This window comes from Phoenix dactylifera, chromosome 6, assembly GCF_051530095.1.
Source record: "Phoenix dactylifera cultivar Ajwa chromosome 6, Ajwa_hap1_PhDact_Kaust_v1.1, whole genome shotgun sequence".
Classification (NCBI taxonomy): Eukaryota; Viridiplantae; Streptophyta; class Magnoliopsida; order Arecales; family Arecaceae; genus Phoenix; species Phoenix dactylifera.
Window position 1 is genome coordinate 34522954 of NC_143195.1, and position 23797 is coordinate 34546750.

At 40.2% G+C, this 23797-nt stretch overlaps 3 protein-coding genes across 4 annotated transcripts; 1 reads left to right on the plus strand and 2 right to left on the minus strand.

Moving 5' to 3' along the window:
• Positions 1-446: 446 nt before the first annotated feature.
• On the plus strand, positions 447-1272 carry LOC103704664 (oleosin 16 kDa-like). Its single transcript, XM_017842166.4, has one exon. It carries the CDS (start codon positions 622-624, stop codon positions 1018-1020), a length of 399 nt encoding a protein of 132 aa, XP_017697655.3. The 5' UTR covers positions 447-621; the 3' UTR covers positions 1021-1272.
• A 1739-nt stretch (positions 1273-3011) lies between these two features.
• LOC103704666 (ubiquitin carboxyl-terminal hydrolase 3-like) lies at positions 3012-10892 on the minus strand. 2 transcript variants are annotated; one of them, XM_008788056.6, is made up of 9 exons: positions 10721-10892; positions 10427-10558; positions 10255-10305; positions 7267-7372; positions 6965-7023; positions 6777-6851; positions 5989-6037; positions 5786-5862; positions 3012-3583 (listed from the first exon to the last, which is right to left on the minus strand). In XM_008788056.6, exons 1-9 carry the CDS (start codon positions 10778-10780, stop codon positions 3491-3493), a joined length of 702 nt encoding a protein of 233 aa, XP_008786278.4. In that variant the 5' UTR covers positions 10781-10892; the 3' UTR covers positions 3012-3490. The 2 variants fall into 2 exon arrangements, with proteins under 2 accessions (XP_008786278.4, XP_008786277.4); XM_008788055.6 differs by having other exon boundaries at positions 7267-7378; positions 10721-10887.
• A 5061-nt stretch (positions 10893-15953) lies between these two features.
• Positions 15954-22165, minus strand: LOC103704667 (serine/threonine-protein kinase D6PKL1-like). Its single transcript, XM_039126499.3, has 3 exons — positions 21928-22165; positions 19876-21360; positions 15954-16983 (listed from the first exon to the last, which is right to left on the minus strand). The coding sequence occupies exons 2-3, from the start codon at positions 21117-21119 to the stop codon at positions 16107-16109; spliced, it is 2121 nt and encodes a 706-aa protein (XP_038982427.3). The 5' UTR covers positions 21120-21360; positions 21928-22165; the 3' UTR covers positions 15954-16106.
• Positions 22166-23797: the final 1632 nt, after the last annotated feature.

Genomic DNA, 23797 nt, shown 5'->3' on the forward strand with positions numbered 1-23797 from the left:
TTTAATTATGTTTATGCATGTAATAATATATCATCAAGGAGCGTGTTGGTTTGATCAATTGATTGCTTATAATTGTAAATATAATAGCTGAAAATTTCAACTTTTTTTTTCGAGAAAAAGATATTTTCACATACTTTTGATTGGGAAGACCATGGCGTGCTTATCTATGACCGTACAGTTCTGCCACGTTATCCATCTCGGAGATGGACAGCTGTGGACGAGCTCAGTGAGTCGACTCTTGTCGGCATTGGACTAAACCTGAATCCATAGCCCATCGCTCAGTGAGTCGACTCGTTGGAGTTTCACCCCCGCCCCCTGAATCCAAAGGAAACCTCTCGAGTTTCTCCCCAACAACGCCGATAGCTGCCAAACGAAGCCCGCGCGTGTCACCTCCCCGCCCACTTTAGCCTCATGCAAACCGCCCGGCTTGGGACACCCCTCGGCCCGTGCCTCTCCACGCGTCCCACCCTACCCTCTCTCTTCTCTTTAAGAGCCCAACACCTCACTCCGCGTCCCCATCCTTTCCTCAGGTGATAAAGAGTGGAGAGAGAGAGAGAGAGAGAGAGGAGCTAGCAGCATAGCACTACTAAGGGGTAGGTCAAGAAGAAGAAGGTCGAGCAGATGGCGGAGCAACAGCAGAAGGAACACCAGCCGACGTCGCACAGGGTGGTGAAGGGGGTGACGGCGGCGACTATTGGTGGATCGCTGCTGCTGCTGTCGGGGCTGATGATGGCGGGGACGGTGATCGGGGTGACGGTGGTGACACCGCTGCTGGTCATCTTCAGCCCGGTGCTGGTGCCGGCGGTCATCACCGTGTTCCTCCTGGTGACCGGCTTCGTCACCTCCGGCGGGTTAGGGGTGGCGGCGATCTCGGTGCTGTCCTGGTTGTACAAGTACCTCACCGGCAAGCGCCTACCGGGGTCCGAGCAGCTGGAACAAGCACGGGCGCAGCTCGCTTCCAAGGCCCGCGACATCAAGGACCACGCTCAGCGCCGCACCGAGCAGGCCCAATCCTCCTAGATAAATGGCTTCTTGGGACCGTCTGTCTTATTCTTCATCTATATTCTAGTAGTGTTTCCATGTTTCATCCTGCGTCTTCTTGGTCATCTTTTATTTGCAGCTGTTTTTCCTGGTAGAGAGTGTTGTCTTAGTTGCTTTAGTTTGCTCTCCTACTGCCGAGATTGTTGAATGAATAGATTGCGGTTACTGTTTGTGCGATCTTACTGTGGGACTGTAAATGCAGTATGTTATGGGATAGAGATTTGATTTTTATGTTGCACTCGTTGCTTACATTATTTTACTTAGAATGGGGGAAAGTGGGGCGGGGCTGGGATCCGTTTCTTGGGTTATTGCACTGGAGACGGGGAAAAGGGGTTCGGCAAAAGGGTGAAGGGGAAAAAGACAATGGGGAGAGAGCAGCTAGTTGTCATCTTGCGTCGAGGAATAGACACGTCGTCACTTCAAGATGAGGTGTCGCGCCCACTTGCAATGTTCGGATGCATGCAGCGGGAATAGCAAACAACATGGCATCGGAACCTTGACTGCAGTTTTATAAACTAACGAGTTAAAAACCTAGAAGCAGCCTTTGTTAAAAAGTACCTCGCAGTTAATGGTGGTTTCACACGTGTGTGTTCCCCCCACATGACGCTTCTTCTTCAATCCTAGAGTAAAATATAAGTAGATGAAAGAGTTTGTAAAATCTCCAAATATTTTTCTGCAGGGTGGATCCGAAGTTCTAAACAATACATCTTTTTGTCTTTTTTTTTTTTTTTTGATAAACCGACCGCTCACGCTAATCTCGCATGAGCATTGCCTACAAAGTCAAAAGCCAAAATACTTCACAGCGGTGGAGAAATGTGTACGCAACGAGTCTAAAAGATTTCTGCAGAATGATGAGTAGCAAAGTAGACAACCCAATTAGCAGCTCTGTTTGTCTTTCGAAACACACGGGGAACCTAAAAAACAGCACACTCCTACAAAATCGTCTGATGTCCTCTAGAAGCGGACGGTCGAAGACCTCCAACCTCCTTTATAAAACCTACTCTACCATTTTCACTGAGTCTCCCTTCAGGATGACGTAATGGGCCTCCAGAACTCGCCTCGTATAGGAGATATAGCATGCTAGCTTAAGCAAACAACAGATTCCATAAATTGCCATTCGTAATGTGGTATTACTGTGCTCGAGCATTTGGGTTGTTCATACAACGTGGACTCTAACGCCGTAAAATTCAGGTATTGAAGCGAGGTGACACATTTCTCGAGGCTGAGGTGTAGCTCCCGCAGCCTGAGAGAGAAAGAGAAGTGCGATTCCAGAAACCGCCGCTCTTTTTTTTTTGGTAAAACCAGCATTTCATATAGCTCTAACTCGAGTACATCCAGCCATATCAAAAGAAAGTAAAGAGTATAAGGTAGGAGGAATATCTCCTATAGATGTCCATGTAATCTCTCCGGAGTGCCCAGCAACAAATGAGACAACCCAGTCTGCTGCACTATTCGCCTCTTAAAAAACATGTAGAACCTAAAAATTACTCAGCTTCTGAGCCAGTCTACGAGTCTCACGGATGAGAGAATGACCATCACCGTATCTATCCACTTTCCGAATCCAATCAATCAATTGCAGACAATAGCGTAGATGCAACATTTTGAGCTGCCAAGGCTCAAGAGGCAACAAAGCCACCTTAGGCTTCAAAGGAAGACGTCATTAATGCAAGTGAAGGGGCCTGCAAACAGCAACTTCAGACTTATGACCAATCTGACAGCCGTTTGTCAGAAACCAATCTGAAGTTGTGACTACAGATGCTGCAAGGACTTTTAAGTAGCCAAACAATGCAAATGGTTCACCGAAGTCACCTACGAGATTCTTGCGTTTACGTGGATCTTTTACATGCTAGCAGACAATCCATAGATGATCACTATTTCCACCAATGCCCACCAGGCCACCAAACATACCTCTTTTCCGTCGAGTTCATATCTTTGTGCAACGTTCCAGCAATATGGAAAGCCCAAACAGATGAATCAAGCTCTCCACGTAACATTCTTTTTCAAATCAGGAGGATGAGATTAATTGTACTCTTAAAACATCAAGGAATAGACCAAAACACAACGGCTGGAAGGCTAGCTGCCAACAATCAGCAAAACATGGAAGTGCAACTACAATGCAAGGCTTGTCTAGTGTTTCTGCCTCCACGCTACCATGACATGGAGATAAAAATCTTTTAAGCACAAATATTTGAGAGTACTAGCACATGTACTGGCACGGCACGTTAACCAAAACAGCAGCAGTGACTGCTTCCCTGCAAACTTAAGGAGTCCACCACCGTTTGGTAAAGATTTCTATCATCACAATCCTAAAAATCATTTGCAATCATGTCATGGACTATTGCAAGGATTTTTAAGTTAATGAGAGGGCCCTGTTGAGACTTAGGATAGTATAACGCCAAATGTGGACTTCATATGGAAAGATGAACTGGATGGCTGACTGGTTTCAGGGTTAATTACTTTGTTTCTTTGAGAGTGCCATGACATTGAAGTTCATCGAGTCAGGATTTTTCTGGATCACGGCTTTTATGACCTTCGCAGCATCCTGTCAAAAGATAATTCGCAAGGGCATTACATAAAATACAAACAAAATGACCGACAGGAGATATGCCTACACAAGAATGTATAAAACCAATCATGCAGGTGGAAAAGAATGTATCCGCTAATCCCATGGCACTTAGAATGCCAAAAGCAACAAAAAAGCAATCTTTTTTTAACGGACCACATTAGATTTGAACTGTGTTATGTTCTAAAAGAAAGCTAAAATTTTCAGCATGCTCTTGATATGAATTCTTTAATATTAAAAACCTTTAAACTTTTGTCCCACCAAGCTATGCATCATATCATGAGCATTCCATTCATCAAATTAAAAGCAACATTTTCCGTTTTCATGGTTGTCAACATTCCACACTTTCCCATTGTTAAGGTGCAGAAATAGGGCCTCCAGATGATGATTCTCTGCCACCCAGTCCATTACGGAATATTCCCATTGTTAGGGCTTATGAAGCAATAGATCACCAGTTGGTTGCGTTTTATTCACAAATCAAATTTATATTATGATCCACACTGTTGAAACCAACATCCTCAGGAAATTCTAATAAAGCATTACTCTGATTATTCTATTGTTAACTTAGTGTATCCTATTTAACCATTGATCCTTATTCATGGGCAAAGCAATTCACAAAGAACCCTGAAGAAACAGGAATAGCACCCAACTACTCAACGGGGGTTGAAGATGATGTCCTAGTTGGCAGGCCACCTAAAAGCAGAAAATTCTGGAAGTTCTGACCCTATTCAGGGTTGTCTAGCACTGCGATTGTACTAATAAATAAACACATGCATACACACATATTTAGTGCAATGAGGCTCCAATTTCATGGCAAAGGCATACACAAGGGTGACCTTTTTTAAATTTTAATTCACTACACAATATTGACAAAGAAATTCCTACATAAAAACATGTGGATGATATGGAAGAGCGTTTCTAGAATGGTAAATGTCTGTTTACAGAAAATAAAATGTTGAGTGAATAAAAGTATAGAGCAATAATGTGAAGCCATGGAGAATAAAAGCATGGAAGAGAATGATGAGATGGATTGGAAAACTAAGGATGATAGGATTGAAATGAGTCAATTCAAGGAACCACACTAAGAATCTATGTTACATAGACTTGGGAAGAGCTTCCAGGTGCAGATATGTGTCAAAATGTCAGATTCTTTGAATTTTTATAAAACACTTCCCTCACATCCATACCCAAATGTCATGACAATACCTATTTCTTGGTATTGGCTTCAGATATTTAAAGTAAACCACTGGTTCGGGTAACATAGCTAAGGATAGAGTGAAGAATAACTATTGGCTTGGAAAAATGGACATATGCTAGTCGGCATGGCATGGAACAATATGTACCATTCTACTGCCTTATTGATATACAGCAGTGGCTTTATGCCATCTGTGTGCTGGTACTTGGCATGCTGCTGTGCCAGCATGCATCCAGCATTGGCACAGAATGACACAGTTGGACATAGCAAGGGAAGTAATATGCCAGTGCCAAACAGCATGCCACAGCCACGTGATACATAGACCTTGTGTGCAGCAAATACTCAAGAAGAGACAGAATCAGTACAAATAGAACTTGGGGAAGGATTTGAGAAGAAACAGGTGTCGACAGATGATCATAGGCCATCAATTGAAATGAAAGGACAAGAATTCATAAAGTTAACCATAATAATTTGGAGAATTGAAGGGGATGATCAAATGCTGGCATAATTTCCTAAAGAATACAGTATGGACCTCCACCAAAAGATAAATCAGTTTGCTTGGACAAGATTGAAGTATCTACACAACCGGATAGTACTGTGATGCATAGCTTAAAATAAAAGCAATATCAACCAGAAGCTAGGACATTGCATTTAAAATAATAGTAGTAGTGGCAGCAGCAGCAGCAGTAGTTGCAGAAGCAACAACAACAACAACAATAATAATAAAAGAAGTGGCTGATGACATCATGAATAGATGTATAAAATAATTATTATTTTCAGAAGACCTCTCATAAAAGTTCTTTCTTATCATATTAGTTATTTGTTGCCCACTTATTCCCATCCCCTGAAAACAAATGGCTTCCCTTGCAAAATCATGATTTCATAGTATATCTATAAGACTATATATCTGTTTTGGCTAATTAGTCAGCAAAGAATAGAAGAGCACAAACAATAAGAAAACGGATTATCAAAAAAACACAGAGTACCTGCAACAAGCAACTAGGTGATGAAGGACCATGAGATATTGGCTCGGACTTCATCCCATCAAGCTCATAAAGCTCTCCTATAATATGGCATAGAAACAATAATATGATTGCTTAATTTTGACAACAAAAAATGATCCATTTCAAAGGTAAGTGGAAAACAAAAATAACTTAGCAAAGATCTATGGAGAAATTGTCATCCTTACCATCAACACATGTGAAGCAAATATAATGTTCATCTACATTTGAAGAAGCCTGGGAAAAAAATCAGGAGTCAAATTCAAGGTATGATTCACAGTTTACTCCAAACAGAATTACTAACTATATGCTCCTTACAAGGCTAGCAACTCAGGACAGGTTAAACCCAATCCTGACCTGACCCAACCCAATGAGGTCAAGAGGGCAAATATGCAATGAACTTGGTTTGGCTTTTAAGTCTTCACATTAAAAGTTGATTCCAAGTACTTCATGTCAGGGTCGATCAAATACAAGCCAGCTCATATTGAGAAAACAACGTACTCCCATCACAGCCCAATTTAGATACCGCCCAGTACATATAAGTTATCTTCATCTATTAGCACCTCATTTTTCGGTTTACTCTAAAAGAGACCTTTTTAAATGTTTTCTCATTTAAATCATCAAGATCATAAACTATCATATATCTGCATAGGACTGACAAAAGAGGATGTTGGCACATAATTTCCTCTGAGATTGTTTTAATCCATAGAAAAGGTGAGTCAATATATGCCTATCTTGCAAACTTGAAGGTTAACCAAATGCTGGTAATATAAAGATACAACTACAACAGACTGAAGCTGTTATCCTATTAATAGTACTATGAGTTGTAAAAACTTGAACACAAGCTGCCAAAAGTTTGATTGACATATATTAATTGCAGAATATGAGCTCAATCCTTAGTATAAAATATCATAATAGAGACAAACTGACAGTATGCTACTCAATGCACGTTAAAATCAAAATAGTGAAGTATCACCTCTGTATCCCCAGCAGTAGCTGCTACAGAATGGGCATCCTCCATTTCTGTGTCTTTTTCAAGGAAAGAAGCACGCTGAAGAACCCAAGCATAATGTAACAGACACAAAAGTTAATGAACAAAGAAACAGAAATACACAATGCAGAAGTCAGTAGCTAAATGAATTTGAAGCAAAGGTTGACAAAAACCTCAAATGGATCCATGTTAGCCGTTGACTTGTAGAACCTATCAAAATATGAGCCCTCAACTAGAAAAAGAAAAAATAACAAAGAGACAATGCAGTTTATAAAAAATTAGCCATGAAGATTAACAATCAATGAATTGCAGCTAACTGTTCCAGCTATCAGATCCAACTACTACTGAAATCTGTTAAATTCAGTAACAGTCAAAAAGGACCCTTCACTTGAGAAACGTATGTAGCATTATCTGCGCAAGTACAAGAAACCAATGTCCAAGGGCCACACAAACTCGATGCATAGCCTGGACTTACCTAGTTTAATTTCAGATGTCGCATTCCCTATAGCATGAAGAATACCAATGGTTCCACAAGCATTACCAACTGTTTGCTTCAGAAAATACACTTCTTTATTTGGTTCCTGCAACTGAAGCAACAGAAAAAGTTAGATCAAAAGAACTCAATGCAATATTGGTACCAGCAAATATTGTCCTTCTGTCAGAGGTTGTCTTTATAAGCCTAATTCACCATTCCTCCCTACAAAGGGCCATATCATTCATCATTATGAGCTTCCTCAATCCTCATTTAGCTTCCACATAATTTCTTCACATTTCTCTCCCAACATCAGACAATTACCCCCCCCCCCCCCCCCAAAAAAAAAAAAACAAAAAAAAAAAAGAAACACAAAAACGGAAAACAAACTCTGAAGACAATTGCTACCCATTATTGCATTAACCACTATTCTTTTTTTCCCCAAGATGAACTTACTAAGTGTTCCTTAAGTTATCCATTAAGTTTCAAAACCTAACTGCATATTCATTCATCGGACCTATTTTAAACACTATTGAGATTAAATCTATTGTACCCTATATTTCTATTTAACACAACCAAGATAAAGAACACATTCATTTTTAATGTATTACTCACCTGTTATGACCAACAAACATTAAGGACACCTTTCCAGATCCATGTAATGGAAAATTTCCTAGAACATAAGAAAAATCAAACATACTATGATAAAAGACAGGAAGTGTTTCAAGCTAACAATATGATGTTGAACTCATGCAGCTCAACTCCTTAAGATCATCGATTTAGTATCACAGCGTACCATTCCACAGAGTATTGTAAATACCAGACAGGACATGTATGCACATCATTCAGAGGTATGTGCCGGCCAGACTGCTATCGACCAGCTTGGTCATTTATTTTGCTATGTGCCTTGCGACATGACTGGGCATGTAATCAGCACCACACAGTACCATATTATACCATACAATGCCATCTTGAGGCTGGCAAAAGCATGGAATGTAAACCTTGCTCAAGACTGTGTACCAAGGATTGAACTTAGTTCCACATTTATCCTTTCTGGCTCATGTGACAAATAAATATCTGTTTCATAAGTAGACAAGTTTGCAACTCAATTTTGAGGTTTTCAGTCATTAAAACTGATATGAATTCTTTCCCAGAGTCTAGATGAGCTCAGGTAAGTAAAACAGTCCTAAAGAAACAACAAAGTCATCTAATAATAGATGTTAATGTGCCAGCTATGCCACTATAATGTGCCAACACAAAATCGGCTAGCAATTAACAAACCCATAGCTATAGGTCATTTGCTAATATGAAATGCAGATCTCAAATGAAGTAACTTTAGGTTTCACCCCTATTTGATCAAAATCAATCTCAGTTCTAAAATAAATGAATCATGTTATAAATCATGTTGAATCTTGATAAGCATTCCTTGTATTATTTTCAATATTTTATACAAACATTAGCATATTTCCCAAAAAAAAATTTGCATCCTCACTGAAGCACTCTTATCTGCTTATGTTCTTACTTCCAATCTAGACATATGAAACACAATTAACTGCAAAAGGTCCATTGTCAAGAATGAGCACACACATTTTCAAAATAAGAAGCAAATGGTAGCAGGTAGTGTAAGCAATGAATTAAACAAACAACTAGCCAAGATATGCTGTACCAAAAAATATACTCAAAAGTACTACTAAGCCAGATTAAAGCAGGAGCATGAATCCAACCAAGAAGCGAATGAGAGAAGGGGGATGATTAGTCAAGGAGGGAATTTAATTGTCCAACGAAAACACCAAAGAGTTAAAAAAACTCAAGCCTTCCTGAAAAAATGCCTTAAGAGCTTGAAATTTTCTAGAAAAATATGCAAGGTAGCTTGAAGATTCTCACTAGGTATTACGAAATGGTAAAAGAATTGTCAAAAAGAAGGAAAGCCAAATAGAATGATTCAAGAAGCATTTGACAACTACATGTTAAAAGATCAAGTGCTTACAGGTGTTTTGAAAACTCACATATAATAGAGCACCAGTAGTGATACAGTAAAGGAGAACAGCCAAAATTTCATATTGACATTTATATGAACTTTAACTTAATAACGATCAGCCAGCCAAATGCTGCTGGTAATTTGGTTTGAATGTTGCACTAATTTAATGGATAACCTAATATGGAGCTATAACATAAAAAACAAATATATTTCAATGCATCCATTTACATTAACACTCTCTAATGTCCGCTAACACTTTGTGGTGGTAAACTGATACTAATTCTCTTAGCAGCACTTTTATGAATCATTTAGACCTCAACAGAGTAAGGACTCAGCTTCAGTCTATCAACAATGTTGTTCCTTTCGCTAAGCAATAAGGATGCATACCCATGCGAACATTCAAAAACATCAGTTCCATATTGAACTTGCCACCTTCATTTAAATCAGGCATTAAAATCATATATAATAAAATAAAATAATAGTCCATTTCTCTCAACCTCAGCCCCCTCCCCCAAACAGTAAACAGATCATATACAGTAGTGGCTCGTTTTCTCCGCTGTCATTTTCATTGTTTATGATTTATAGTCATTTTCTTATGGCTTGCATGGACTTTGTGCTGAGCCCATACATTGTAAATGCAGGCCGTAGTGGAGGGTGCAGGACCCAAGCACTGTAGGTTCTTTTGCCCCTCTTAACTATGGCATATTGGGGTTATCTTTTGCATCTATTGATTTTTTTTTTTTAATGCTGCCTTGATATCTAGCCGCCAGCTTTCTGCTCATACTATTTATAAACACTTTTTAAGTTTTCATATATTCACGACTCTTTCTCGGATTTTATGTTACTAAAGAACGTTTCTCAACCATTATTACTATATATTAGATTGAATGACATGTAAAACGAATTTCCAATACTTCCATTAATTTTTACGGATTTTCCAGGACTTTTCAACGGAACAAACATGTTTAGCTCTAAGCTAATACAATTAGATAGGGAAAACTAATGCCAATTACCTTCTTCTCAGTCGAAACTTGTTCTTCGTCAGCTTCCCTCTCAGCTTCACCCTGAATCAAGAGGCCGAAACAACGGTAAGAATTATTTTTCAAAAATATGATAGGGATAAATCCAGATGACCAAAAAAAAAAAAAAAATCAAACAAAGATAGATGAAAAGGAACGGAATTACCTGGGTGGAATAGGGGAAAAGAAACAACACCGCGACGACCGGCTTCGGAACCATCTCCAAGAGCTCATCGTCCAAACCGTAGACATCGTTAAACTCCACCTCCTCCTCAGGAACACCGAGTCCCCAGATGAACTGCATCAGTAAGTTAAAAAGAGTTCCATGCGCATAAACGATAAAATTCCACCCAGAAATTTTGATAGCTCTCATCATCTTCCAAACCCTTATCAATGGAATCCGAATCAAGGAAAGGTTGGAATCGATGACAGGAGATGGTGGAGGAGGAGAGAGGAGAACCTGGTTCATGACATCGGGATTAGCTTCGAGGGGAAGCCATCTCTTGCTCGATGCCGCCATCGGGATTGGGTCTCGTCCAGGTCGCGTTTAGGAATCCAAATGACAGCGAGGGACGAAGGGAGTATATAAACCGTACGGGCCGACTTTTGCGCGGTGGCTTGAGTGAGGCGGCAATGCGTAACCGTTTAATAACTTGATTCATCGTAGATGGAATTAAACTGTTTATTTAATAAAATACTTAGATTTGGAACTGAAATTTTGATATATTTAATAAATAAATTATTTATTTAATAAATATATTTTTTTTCTTTTTTTTTTTTTTTCTCGCATAGATGGGTTTCCAAATTTTGACCCGTCTTGATCCTGTTTTCTCATAAGAACGCGATGAGATGGCCTGGACGTTGTCCATCCTGCTGGACTTAGAACCTTGGTTGCCATGACCTATCAAAAAAGTATTTGTTATATGCAATCAATGAGAAAAATATTCTAATTGCCATAGGCTATCAAGGCGAACTTAGGTCAGTTATCATAAAATAACATTGATGCTGGGAAAATTGTTTTGTTGACAAGGTTCTGTGTTATGAACTAACCAGCCATCCAAGTGATGGTGAAAATTCTTGTTGAGGAAATTAGTAGTCACAAATAGCAACCTGTAGTTTGTGCCATAGATATGATAGATAACGACTAGTTGGTTCAGTGGGCGGTTGCATCGAAATACATGCATGACTGACGATGGTTGAGAGAGTGAGCAAGGCGGAGGGTAACTCAGCCGCTAGTGGGAGTCGGGGACCGCTGGCACGGGACGAGGAGAAGAGAGGCCAGGCAAAACCGGGGGGTTGGGCTATGCACCGGATCTCAAAAGAGGAGGTGGAGAACCTCCAGCGACATTTCACGGTGGTTCTCAAAGTGTCGGAGGAGCCGATCGAAGCTTTGAGGAACCCATAGAAAAATCAGGCGGTGGTCGTTCGGAGTTTTAGTTATCGGGTTCCGACGAAATGGGTGGCCCAAGACGTGCTGTTTTGGGGGAAAACTAAGCACGAGGTAGAGGTTATGCCACTTGTCGAGGATCACTTAGCCCTCCACTTCAAGACGGAGGTTGACTGGGACATCATGCTCACTGGTGGTCCTTGGGTGGTGGTGGAGCAGCTACTAGCTATGGAGCCATGGGCTTTCGACTTCGCCCGAGGCCGGATACGGTGAAGACAACGGTGGTCTAGATTCGGATGCTGAAGCTCTCTGGGCGAGTGAGACCATCCTGCGAATTGCCACGGTGACCAGTTGGCTGCTGGACGTTGACGGCATCACAAAGCAGCAAAGGATGTTGGGATTTGCGAGGGTCAAGTTGGCCATCGATATCACCATGTTGTTGCTGCTCGGAGTCCAGATGAAGGGCAAGTCCAAGGTTCTGTGGCAGCCCTTTGTTTATAAGAATGTACTTAATTTCTGCCACGACTGTCAGCAAATTGGGAACACCGAAGTAGCCTGCAAGTTTCCGGTGCCGGGGGTGGAGAGGGACGTGCAAGATTAAACGAAGTCTCCTACTCCCATGGTGGTTGAGACGGGGTGGAGACTTGGGAGATAGTGGTGAGCTGGATTCGAGCTCCGATGAGATGGCCCAACGACCGATCTTCGCCCTTGATTGGTGGCCACAAAGATCTGATTGTTGTGAGCCATGAAGGGGCCGCAGCGGCCGAGGAAGACGACTGAGTCAACCCCAGAGTCGTCATCCTTAAGGCCGCTATCCCCTCTAACCGGTTGAGCTCCTTTGGTTTATTATCAAATTCGAACGGGTTCTCCCTCGATTCCCGAAAGACCAGTAGGCCGGCAAGGGTGCCGACTCGAGATCAGGGTTTGGGGCGACTTTGGGATTCTATTATGTATATTCTATACATAATAGAATACGTATATATACATATATACATGCATGCATATATATGTGTATTCTATTTCAAAAATGATATACCATACACATGGATTGGTTTAGTCTCTGAATCTAGGTTACCAAATCTCCTAACCTAAACCAGAACCAATATGATTTGGTTTTTGAAAATTAAAATCCAAATCGATCCAATTCTATTTCAAAATATACGCAGATAGATCCGATAAGACTAAGTTGGTTTGACTCTTAGGTTGACCCAATCCATATGAACTCAAACAAAAGTAATACAATATCAAGAAGAATAATTAAATGACATAAACAAGAAAATTCAAAATTGTCAAAAATATGAGATTTACATAGCAAATGAGAGTGTACATGTTTGAATCCTCTCTGGTACCAAGTCTATATATTGTAGAATGCTTGGTGTTTGTGCAGGTTAGGGTTACGGTAGATCACATGCTTTGCGAGCCTTATAAATCACTAGCTATTTTGTAACCAAAAAAGCATACGGTGATCGATGACCCGATCTCTCTAGTTCAATCCTAATGAGAAGCCTTACATTTTATCCAAGTGTGAGATACTTACATGCACATTACATTAAATATCGAAACCGATTTAGCTGGATTTAGGTGACCACTGCAGGCGAGCTTAATTTGATATCAACAGTGATATCATGGTAAACCTATGCTCGCATTTATATTACAATCTTGTCTAATATTACAAGTAACAACCTCTATATGCTCCAAAATAGAATTAGATACGACAGCTTTGTTAAAGATTGGTGAAGCCTCCCAAGCCATCAAAATCTATTTGAATTGTCAAGTCACAATCTTGTCACACTTGTTAACCTGGTTTATCAGAAGAATGGAAAGTGAGACTATTAGCATTGCACGGCGATCGCAGATGGTTGGTTTTTTTTCTTCTTCTTTTTGGATAAGGTTCGCAGATAGTTAAATTGAGGAAATTTCCAATTGTTGCATCGGAGATATGCATGAAAAACTTACCAATTGTAGCAATGGAGATACGCTGAGATACGCTGACGGCTTCTATATAACTCTGAGCCCGAGAACAATTCTTGTCATCCTTCCACCAAATAATTTCCTTCTCGACAATATTCTTCTGCTCTTTTCTCATTCCCATTGGGCTCTTGTTGCTCACAGAAAGCAAATGAAGAGGGGGTTCAATCTCACATTTGGTGATATTGTGTTCTATTGTATGCCACAACTTTATTCTTCCTGCTATTACTTATGTTAAGATTATAATGGTAATTAGTATTATTTTCTCGCTTGCATCAACCATGTATTGCGATGTTCGACTTTGGTTTCGCGTAGATACTACTGATCAGAGGAAATGAAACTTTTTCATCTTCATATGTTTCATTATACCATGGGAGACCGAAAGATGGAGTCCACATATCTTATTTTTCATCGATTGATAATTATATACTCTTCCAAATGTTTGCATCACATTAAGGACCTACTATCAACATTTTTCACTTCTTGCATAATGATCGGATCAGGATCTAATGGGAAATGAGATGGATGGACCAACATTTCAGGTTCACCTGAATGTACTGTAGAGAAAATTGAGTTTTTGTTTTTGTATTTCATTAATTTATTGATATTTTCTGCTTGATGCAATCTTAAATTATTCCGGTCTTATGAGGTTTGGTATTGACCAGGCTCAATTACGGAAACCTCTTATAGAAGGGTAATGAGTTGTTTGCGTTAATTGAGTCTTGTCTATATATATATATATATGGTCAGATCTATATTGGACAATAAAAATTTCAAATCAATAATCTAAGCGCTCTCTCTCTCTCTATATATATAAATGTGTGTGTATGTATGTATGTATATTGATTTCCTAATCTCACATTTTGGATTTATTTTTGCTTGCATTATGAAGTGAACATGTTAGTGGTTTACAACAGGTGGCAGCACTAAGGGATATGCATATGTGTCAATTTTCAGCGGTCTAAAAAATCATGAAACTATTTTGGCTTTTTGATGTTTTGGTGTATGATCACTTCTTCATAATTAGATTAGGGTTTAGTAAGTGAGTTTTCTCCTAATTAAAGTTTGCTAACCATGCTTGGCCATTCTAGGATATTGGTTATGTTCAAATATACGAACTTGTCATAATGAAAAATGAGAACTTTTATTATTTGAGCATTACGAGTATCTTTAGGCCTTCTACTTTTATGAGACCATCAGCTTTATTTTATGCCCAATATTATACAATTTTGTCATTGCATTTGCACTTTGTTAAAGTTCGCCAAGCATGCTTGGTCTTCATAGGATATTGGCCAGGTTCAAATATAAAAACTTCTTATAGCAGGAAAATGAGAACTTTTTATTATTTGAGGCTCGCCAGTATCTTGAAGCCTTTTGCTTGGTGCTATCTTTAATAAGATGCTCAATATTGTTTTAGTGTCAGTACCATACAGTTTTTCATTGTTAGTGCACAACACTTGGTTAAAATCCATTAAGCAGGTTTGGCCTTATATAGGATATTGGTTAGGTTCGCATATAAAAACTTCTTTTAAGAAAAAATGAGAAGTTTTTATCATTTGAGCTTGGCCAATATCATTAGATCTCATGGGTGGTGCTATCTTTAATGAGGCGATCGACAATGCTTAGTAGTTTACTTCAATCATGTTAGACCTTGCATGGGTATTTGTTTGGCTCAATCATAGAAACTTCTTGCGAGTGGAACTCTAGAAGATGAGAACTTCTACTGATTCATGCTAATTTCCTCAAACCTTCTTCTGGTTGATGTTACTAATAACAAGTTGAATCACATTTTTTTAATGATGCATTTGTCCTCTCTAGCCTTATTTAGACATTGATTTGGCTGAACTATAAGAATTTCTTGCGACTAGAAAACGTGAACTTTTCATCAATAAACTCATGCCACTATCACAAGCCTTCCTCTAGTCACCCTACTAATAATCAGATGATTTACATCATCTCATGATCCATTCACAATCTCGAGCCTTATTTTGACATCAGTCTGGTTCGATCATTAGAAACTTCTCACGAGCGGACGATGAGAACTTTTTATTGATCAAGCCATGACAATATCGACAAGCCTTCTTCTAATAGTAAGTGATTTATATTATTTAGTGATGCATTCACCATCGCTACTTCATTTAGATATTGCAAAAGAAACAGAGGAGAGCAATTTCAGAGGAAGAGCAAAACTCCCACTTTATTTTCTGGAAAGATTTTTGACATTTTAACAAGCGGGAACCACCATAATTTTTCTTTTATAAATTGAGACGAGTTTGTTTCAATAGTTGGTTCTCAGAGTTCCTCAGCACAGCATTTTAAGAAAGAGAAGCGAAGACAGTGGGAGGCAAGCTTCTCATATATAGGCAAATCAGAAACTCAGAACAGCTTGGGACCCATAGATAAAGCATTATGGAGCAAAGGAACACCCATGGAATAAATTAGAAGACAACCACCCCTTACAACTGAAGTAATCGCCTATAATCATAAACTTCTAAAAGAACTCGAAGTCCAGGTACTTGCCTCCAGACTTCATGTCTGCTGCCCCTACCATTCTCTTGCTGCTGCTCCCTACTCCTTCTACCACCCCAAACTTCAGTGGCAGCTCGGTCTCAACTGGCCTTGGCACCTCCGGCGGCGTGCTGCATCGAATGAGTGCCCAGTTCACACCCTCAAAGAAGGGATGCTGTTTTATCTCAGTTGCTCCCCTCTTCACCCCTAGACGATGCTGGGGCTCTTTAACTAAAAGTCCTCTGATCAAATCCCTACTCGCATAACTGGTTGATGGAGCTTCAGGGAATCTAAGTTGCTGGCCGACTACATTAAACAATGTTGCCCTGTTGCCCGAGCCTTTGAAAGGTGTCTTGCCATACAAGAGCTCATGCAGGAAGATGCCAAAGGTCCACCAATCAACTGCACTTCCATGGCCTTCCCCTTTGATGATCTCAGGGGCTAGGTACTCATGGGTCCCAACAAAGGACATTGATCGGGCGGTTGTGGGCTCTGCCACAAGCTCGGGCAAGGTGGTGACCTGCTGCCCTGTCTCAGCCCTTGGCTTCCTTGTCTTTTTCTTGCTTTTCTGAGGAAAGAGTTTGGGCATGAAGCATGCAGGCTGAATGCAGACTGATGAAGGCTCGATGCAGGCAGGTTGGATGCAGAATGCACCACCAGCCCGCCTGGAAGAATCGGAGTCAAGCGATGAGGTTTTTATCAGCGTAGGCGAGACCGCGCATCTAAGAGAAAGATCAAAATCCGAGAGCATTATGTGACCATCATCACGGACAAGAACATTTTCTGGCTTCAGATCTCTGTAGACGACTCCCAGCATGTGTAGATACTCTAAAGCCAGTAGTACTTCTGCAGCGTAAAATCTGTTCAGACGAGAAAAGAAATCTTATGTTACAGACGGTATTTTGGATAATAGAAGTTGATGTATTCATGAAGCACAGTTAACAAAACAGCAGATTCACAAGCTTTGAAGACTCAGATGATTCAGGTTATGCGCATAGCAGATTTCTAAGATCTGAAGACTGAGATGGTTCAGACTTCAGACCGTGCGCACACAACATGAATATGAAAAGTAGTTGCATATATGCTCATAATGAATGTTATCATAGAGACATGTCACTGTGATACTTTACCCATCTCTTGTTTCAAAAGAAAGAGAGGTCTAGTTCTAGATATGCACACCTCAACATCAAGATGCATGTAAAATAATTTTCATTACAGATCCAAATGAATAACTAAAGTATGAAGGATTTCTCACAAGCTGTTCAAATAATTTTGTCTGCCTGTGGGTTTGGTAGTACTTGGAGATGCTAAAATATTGTGAACTGTTTGATCTCCACCAAGGATTAGTTCAAAAGTTATTCAACAGCCAACATTTTTGCACTATGTAGATTGTATATCATAATTCTAAGGCATGCCAAAAGAAATACTAGAAAAGAAAACGTGGTCATGTAAACTTTTCATCAATTGTAGGTCAGTGTTACAATATGTTATTCTCAGTAAAGGCTATGGCGACCAACTAAAAAGCAATGAGAGCTAATTCATGGGAAAAAAGTTAGCACATCTTTACTTAAATCTCCTTCTTTACTTCAGTGAGTTCAATAAAGAATTGAGAGGTAATCCTTTGTTGGGAGAGGACAAACATGCAATGTGTCAGATATGTTTGGTCTAGGAAGAATGGGATAATCACAAAAATGGATGTTGATGTTTTGATGTAAAAAATGCTCTAGCTCATGTGATGTAGAAGATATCAATTATAATTTAGTTCTAAGAAGTATCAGCAGGAAGGGGAGCGACATTGGGGACGAAAATACAGAAGCAAAGCTCCTCAAAAATGATACAAGAAGAAGCACCTATAAGTCGTACAGATCATATCCAAGTGCACTTATGGATGAATTTACCAAAGGAACAAATCTTGAAAATGATACAGGTGGAAGCACTTACAAAGCATGTAGATGATATTTTTAGTAAAAATATTAATACTTAAATGGTCAAAAATAAATGGAGAAACAACTAGTTAATTCAAAACTTCTGTACAAGTCAATGAGTCATGCTTGCGCATGAAAACTTTTAGGAACTAGAATAAGACGCTTAAGTGGTTTTCAGTGCAGGTGCAGCATTGAAGGCACACAGTTTCTGCAGTTTCTGCAGCTGAGTCAAGCCAATTGTTTGGACAAAAGAGAAGGCCCTCAGAAACATTTTTAAATATAAATTTCTATTCGAGTCTTCAAGACCAGTATAGATAGCATGAGTCAATAAACTTGGAATGCTTAAGGATCTCCATTCCATAAATTGTTTACACAAAAACACTATAGAACTGTTCATACAGATATGAGTGAATCCGAGCACAATGTCCACCATTGTTATGTGGGTTAATTTGCTGGGGAACCCGATACACCAAAGTATCATTACACAAATTGTCATATGGAATTGTTACCAATATTGTCGATCATAATTAGATATAGGGTTTCTGATTTCAGTTTTGATGTTTAAATCACAAAGAAGATGATTACAAGAACTATTAAAAATACAACCTTACAGTCTATAATGGCATTATGAAAACAATAAACCCCATGATTCAATTAGTTGCTGCATGGTCCAAGTTGGGTTGCTGAACTGCACCACAGACCCCATAGATTGAAAGAAATATGGGACTGACCCTCTTAATTATGAAAGTTGTTGCAAGTTCAGTAAAAATTTGGAAAGCTATCCCTGCCTTTTGTTTGGTGTAATCAGACCTAGATGGTGAAGACATATTCTACTTCCCTCACCAGGATTATTTATTAAGGTACCTATTGGGGGCAATCCTACTGGTTCAACATGCATTCATGGTCAGATCTCTGCATACACCATCACAGAACAAGACTAATAAGGCCCTGAAAATCAATATAAATCCAGCAAATAAAAACGATAAGGCAGTTTGCATGCTCAAAAACTAACATTGTGAACAAAAATTGGTAAATAAATCCAGTGAACAACCCCCACTATGATGTATAAGTTAATACGCATCACACATACATGAAGCAGTTTTTCCTAAAAAACCCCATGCAAACATGTCAAGAAACTGAATAAGAGAGCAACAGTTTTCTCCTTTTGATCAATTACATTAGAAAAGCTAAAATAGAACAAGAAAAACCTAATCCAACATGTCATTTCTGGATGTTCTGCTGCACTACATTTTAACTTTGGAACTTTTAATTATATGCATATCCAGAATTGCATGAAATCACTTTAATCTATCAATATACAGATGAGTAAACTGATAAAGGGGGCATATAGACAATAACCGATCTTATTATTTCAGAATGAAGACAAGAACTCATGAAATTATTTTTATAATGAAAAGGATGTATTGAAGAGGCATCAAAATGTGCTTTTCTGAACAATCCCAATCAGAATCAAAATAGTATGCTTCTAACTTATCAACAGAACAACTAGTGGGATAGAAAATAGTTACAACCAACATCAACTGCGAAAACCCTCCTTTTAGGATTTTGCCAAGAAGCAGGAAGGTTGAAACTTGAACTTAGAATGCATGAAAACAGAGAGCAATATATCCACACCGATTATGCCTTATTGCTTCACCAAAAAAAGGCACCAAGGAAAACAGTGTAGTTTTCAATGGCCATTGTTGTACCAAGAACAGAAGGTGAATAGTAGCTCAGAAAGTCAACAGCCATATAAAGAAATTACCAACACAACTAGTAAATGGGTAATTAATGAGCTAAAACAGTGATTCTTGTCTTAAACTCTACCTTGCTGCATACTCAGAGAAGTGCTTTCCTGGCTGCCGCTGCCTCAATGTGTGCAAATCACCGCCTGGACAGAACTCCATGACCAAGCATGAGAACCTGTCGGTCTCAAAATGTGTATACAAAGTCGGCAGGAATGGGTGATCTAGAAGTTGGAGGATTTCCCTTTCCGTCTGAGCCCTCGTCAACTTCTTCCTGCTTGCCAAGGATGCCTTGTCCATCACTTTCATTGCAAAGTAGCATCTGGTCCCGCTCAACTCAGACAGATAAACGCTACCAATGTCGCCACATCCAAGCCGTTTGAGCAGTCTAAAATGGCTCATCCCCAGTATACCATCCCGAGCCCGAACAGCAATAATAGCCTTCCATCTTGGGTCATTACCCTTGTGAGGCTTACTAGCACTTCCTGTGACATTACTCCAGTTGCTATCATCACTTACACCACTGCTATCACTCGCTCTACTCATACTAGTTTTCGCACTCTCGAGTGAGTCTCCTCTAACGCTTCCTTTGCCACTTTCACAGTGCCTTTCCACACTAAGCATTCCATCACTAGTAATCCCTTCGCTTCTATAAGTGCTCGTGCAGCTGTTCACAACACTCATAGTGGTCATCACACCTGTGCTGTCGATGCTGCTGTGAGGACTCACATTGCCACTGGGAGGGAGGGAAGCATCCCACACACACTCCTTCTCTTCGGAGTCTGGAGGCAAGAATGCATTCTCCGTGGACTGCGATGCACGTGGAACAGAAAATGGAGAAGATCCCGTGCCCGACTCAGTGGCCTCTTCAGCCAAACTTTCAACCGGTGAGACAACCGCCGCATTTGGTTTTGTCCCTGAAACTCGGATCGAAAGATCTTCTATAAAGGGACCTTTGACAGTTAAGCCTTTTACCAAGCACCCTGTTTCAGACTTACCCTGGTCTATAGCTACATATACCGTCCTCATGAGGTCTGTATCAATTGGCTCTGGGGGATGACTTGCCCCGGAGAAAGAACCTCGCCCTCCTTCTTCACAAGAGTCGACACTCCTGAAGCTATCAGCCTCAGGTGCTAGTTCCTTCTCTTCGGTCAGAAAACCCTTCCCTTTCGATGCCTTCATGGGTATAGGTGGATCTAAATTTTCAGACTTTTGAGCACTAGATGGACCTTCTTCACCTCTCAAACTGTTCCCATGGGTACACAATGCCCGATCAGGACCAGGGAGCTGCCTGGACGGCATCTTCGACTCAGAACCCCTTTCCATCTCCGGTAAATCTTTACCATTACCAAGCTTTGATCCAATAATGTGCTACCCTGAGCGCAGAAGCTTCTGAAAAACCAATCAAACTGTGGCGTATCCACACCGTGGACTGGACAGCAGGCATCTCGAGATGAAGCTTCCTGTAGACTCGCGCGAATTAGACTAGCTCATAAATTTCACCAATTTTAACATTACATCCATCTCCTCTCGTGCTACAATGGCCCTTTCTCTTCTTTCCACAGACCTTAAAAACCACACACACGCACACAAAAAAAAAACACTCATTAGACCATATTGTCGGAGCTCCTAATATCCATCCTCCAATACAGACAAAGTACAGGCAACATGATTGGAAAGATCTTTCGAATAACAAGAACAAATCCATAGATCTTTACCAAAATCCCCACCAAGCACCGCAAACCGACATTCTATAACGGTTAAAACTACAAAATATCAAACAAAGGAAACGAAAATTTAATCTTTCTATAAACTTCAAAAAAAAAAAAATCAAACCAACTCCCTGGGATTTCCATCAAATAACCCATACAAAAAAAAGAAATAAATAAATAAATAAATAAAAGGAAATCAAGAACTCTGACATTCCCAAAACTCCTCATTCCGGTTTCAAACACACACCCATCCTTCCAATCCACGCAATAAACGAAGAATGGAAAAAAACAAACAAAAAAAAACCCCTCCAAAGCGGAAATCGTCCCCAGAAAAACTCCAAGCTCTGAAGCGAAAAAGGAAGAAAAAGGTTAAAAAAAAAAACGATCTTTTAGAGAACAACGGCGGAATTAGATGCCCTCACCTCCAAATACGAGACGGTAAAGATGCAACGGGAGCGAGCTCAAGGCTAGGGTTTTCGGAGCACGAGCTTGGTTTTGCCACTCGTCCTAACTCCCACTTCCTCCTGTCCCCCTCTCTCTCTCTCTCTTCTTCCTGTAAAGGGCAAGAAGAGTGGCAGGAGTGTGAGAGTGGAGAGCTGCAGCCACAGCTTCTCTTTCCCCATTTTTTATTTTTATTTTATTCATTTCTCTTTCCGCCTTAACTTTTTGGGATCGCCTCTCTTTAATTTATTTAATTGATCTCGTTTTAACGCTTCTAACCGCAATTAAAGTTTAATTAATCAAGTGGTTGAGCCCGGGACCGAAAGCGAGTAGCCTCGGCCAGCGGGCGGGCCCGGGGTTGCGCCCCTTCAGCGCTGCACCCGTCCCTCCTTCGCCATCTCTCATCGGCATCGCTCACAGCTCGTACGGATCTCGACACGCGCTTTCCCGCCGTTGGATCTCCGTCAGACGTCAGGGCCTCGCTTTGACTGGATGTCTGGGTGCCCTCCACTCGGGAGGAGGCACAACGGCCGTTGGATTATTGGTTGATGGTGGTGATATGAGCGAAGACATCAGATGGTGATCAGTGGGGAACGAGAATCGTTGGTGGTGTCTGCGGAAGGGGACAAGATGTCGTGTCGTCGTCACACTCTCCGTCTCTTCTCCCTCACAGCGAACCGGTGACGTATTGATCCTCCCAAAGCATACGAAAAGCGTACCCTTACTTTCAACCAAGTGGTTTCGAGTTCGAAACTTACGGACGTCGTTTAATTATGGAGACCGAATACTTCCTGCTCGAGCACGAAGTCTGAAAAAACGTATCGCTCTGTTGGTAGTCTCGGTGATGCTAGGTGTGACGTACTCACATATGGTATTCATGCCGGAGCCTAAAGGGGTAACCGAGCCGGACCTACAGATGGGAAAAGTATGAGTAAAACCGGTCGGAGTGCCTAATACATGGTCATTTCTGTCTACATCGAATATTCTCTTGACGGAGTGGGGGCTCAGTGGAGGCTAATACGCGGAGGTGGACTTGTCCCTTCCTCCCCCTTCCTCTTTTTTTTTTAAGAAAAAAAAAATCCTCCCCCCTTCTTTGTGTCTCCTTGTTGTGGGAGAGTCCGCATAAAAATTTGTATAAATATCATTTGCGAGGAGGTGACGGCATGTGAGTTCTCGTGGAAGATGATGGGTGCATGTCTGCCACCCGTAGTTTGAATCGCATCGGCAAGTCTCATGCATGGCTTCTCCTGCCATGGAAAGATGGAAGGAGTGGATGCCACGCAGGCACGCAGCTTGTAGTCATGACACCATCGACTCTTAGCTAGCATCTTCCACTAGGCGAGCATATGAATTATATGTTGAGTTGGAACATTATTTCAAGTTTAGTTAATGAGAAAATAAAAAAAAAAGACTTCCAAGTTTGGCTAGGAATTTCAAAGAGAATGAAGAAATAAGTTTTTTTTATGAGAATAAGTTTTCAATATTTCAGAAGGAAGAAAAATTTATATGAAATATTGAGAAACATACTTTTTCACGAGCTAAAAATTGTAGTATTTTTTTTTTTTTTTTGCTAAAGCGGATGGGTCATACCTGACGAGTATGGATGCATTCAATAAAATTAAAAAAAAATATCAGGGACAACTTCTCATCTCCAGTCCATAGGGTATCATCGAAGTGACCAGCTTTCATGCAATTTTTTTGGTAACTTTTTATTAAGCACATAATAGATATTTTAAATATTTTTTTAAAAAAAATAATATTCGATCAAAAATAAATCATTCTATAAAATATGTTTTCTATATAATATATTTGGATATTATTTTTTTTAAAAAAAATATTTTAGTGAGAGTT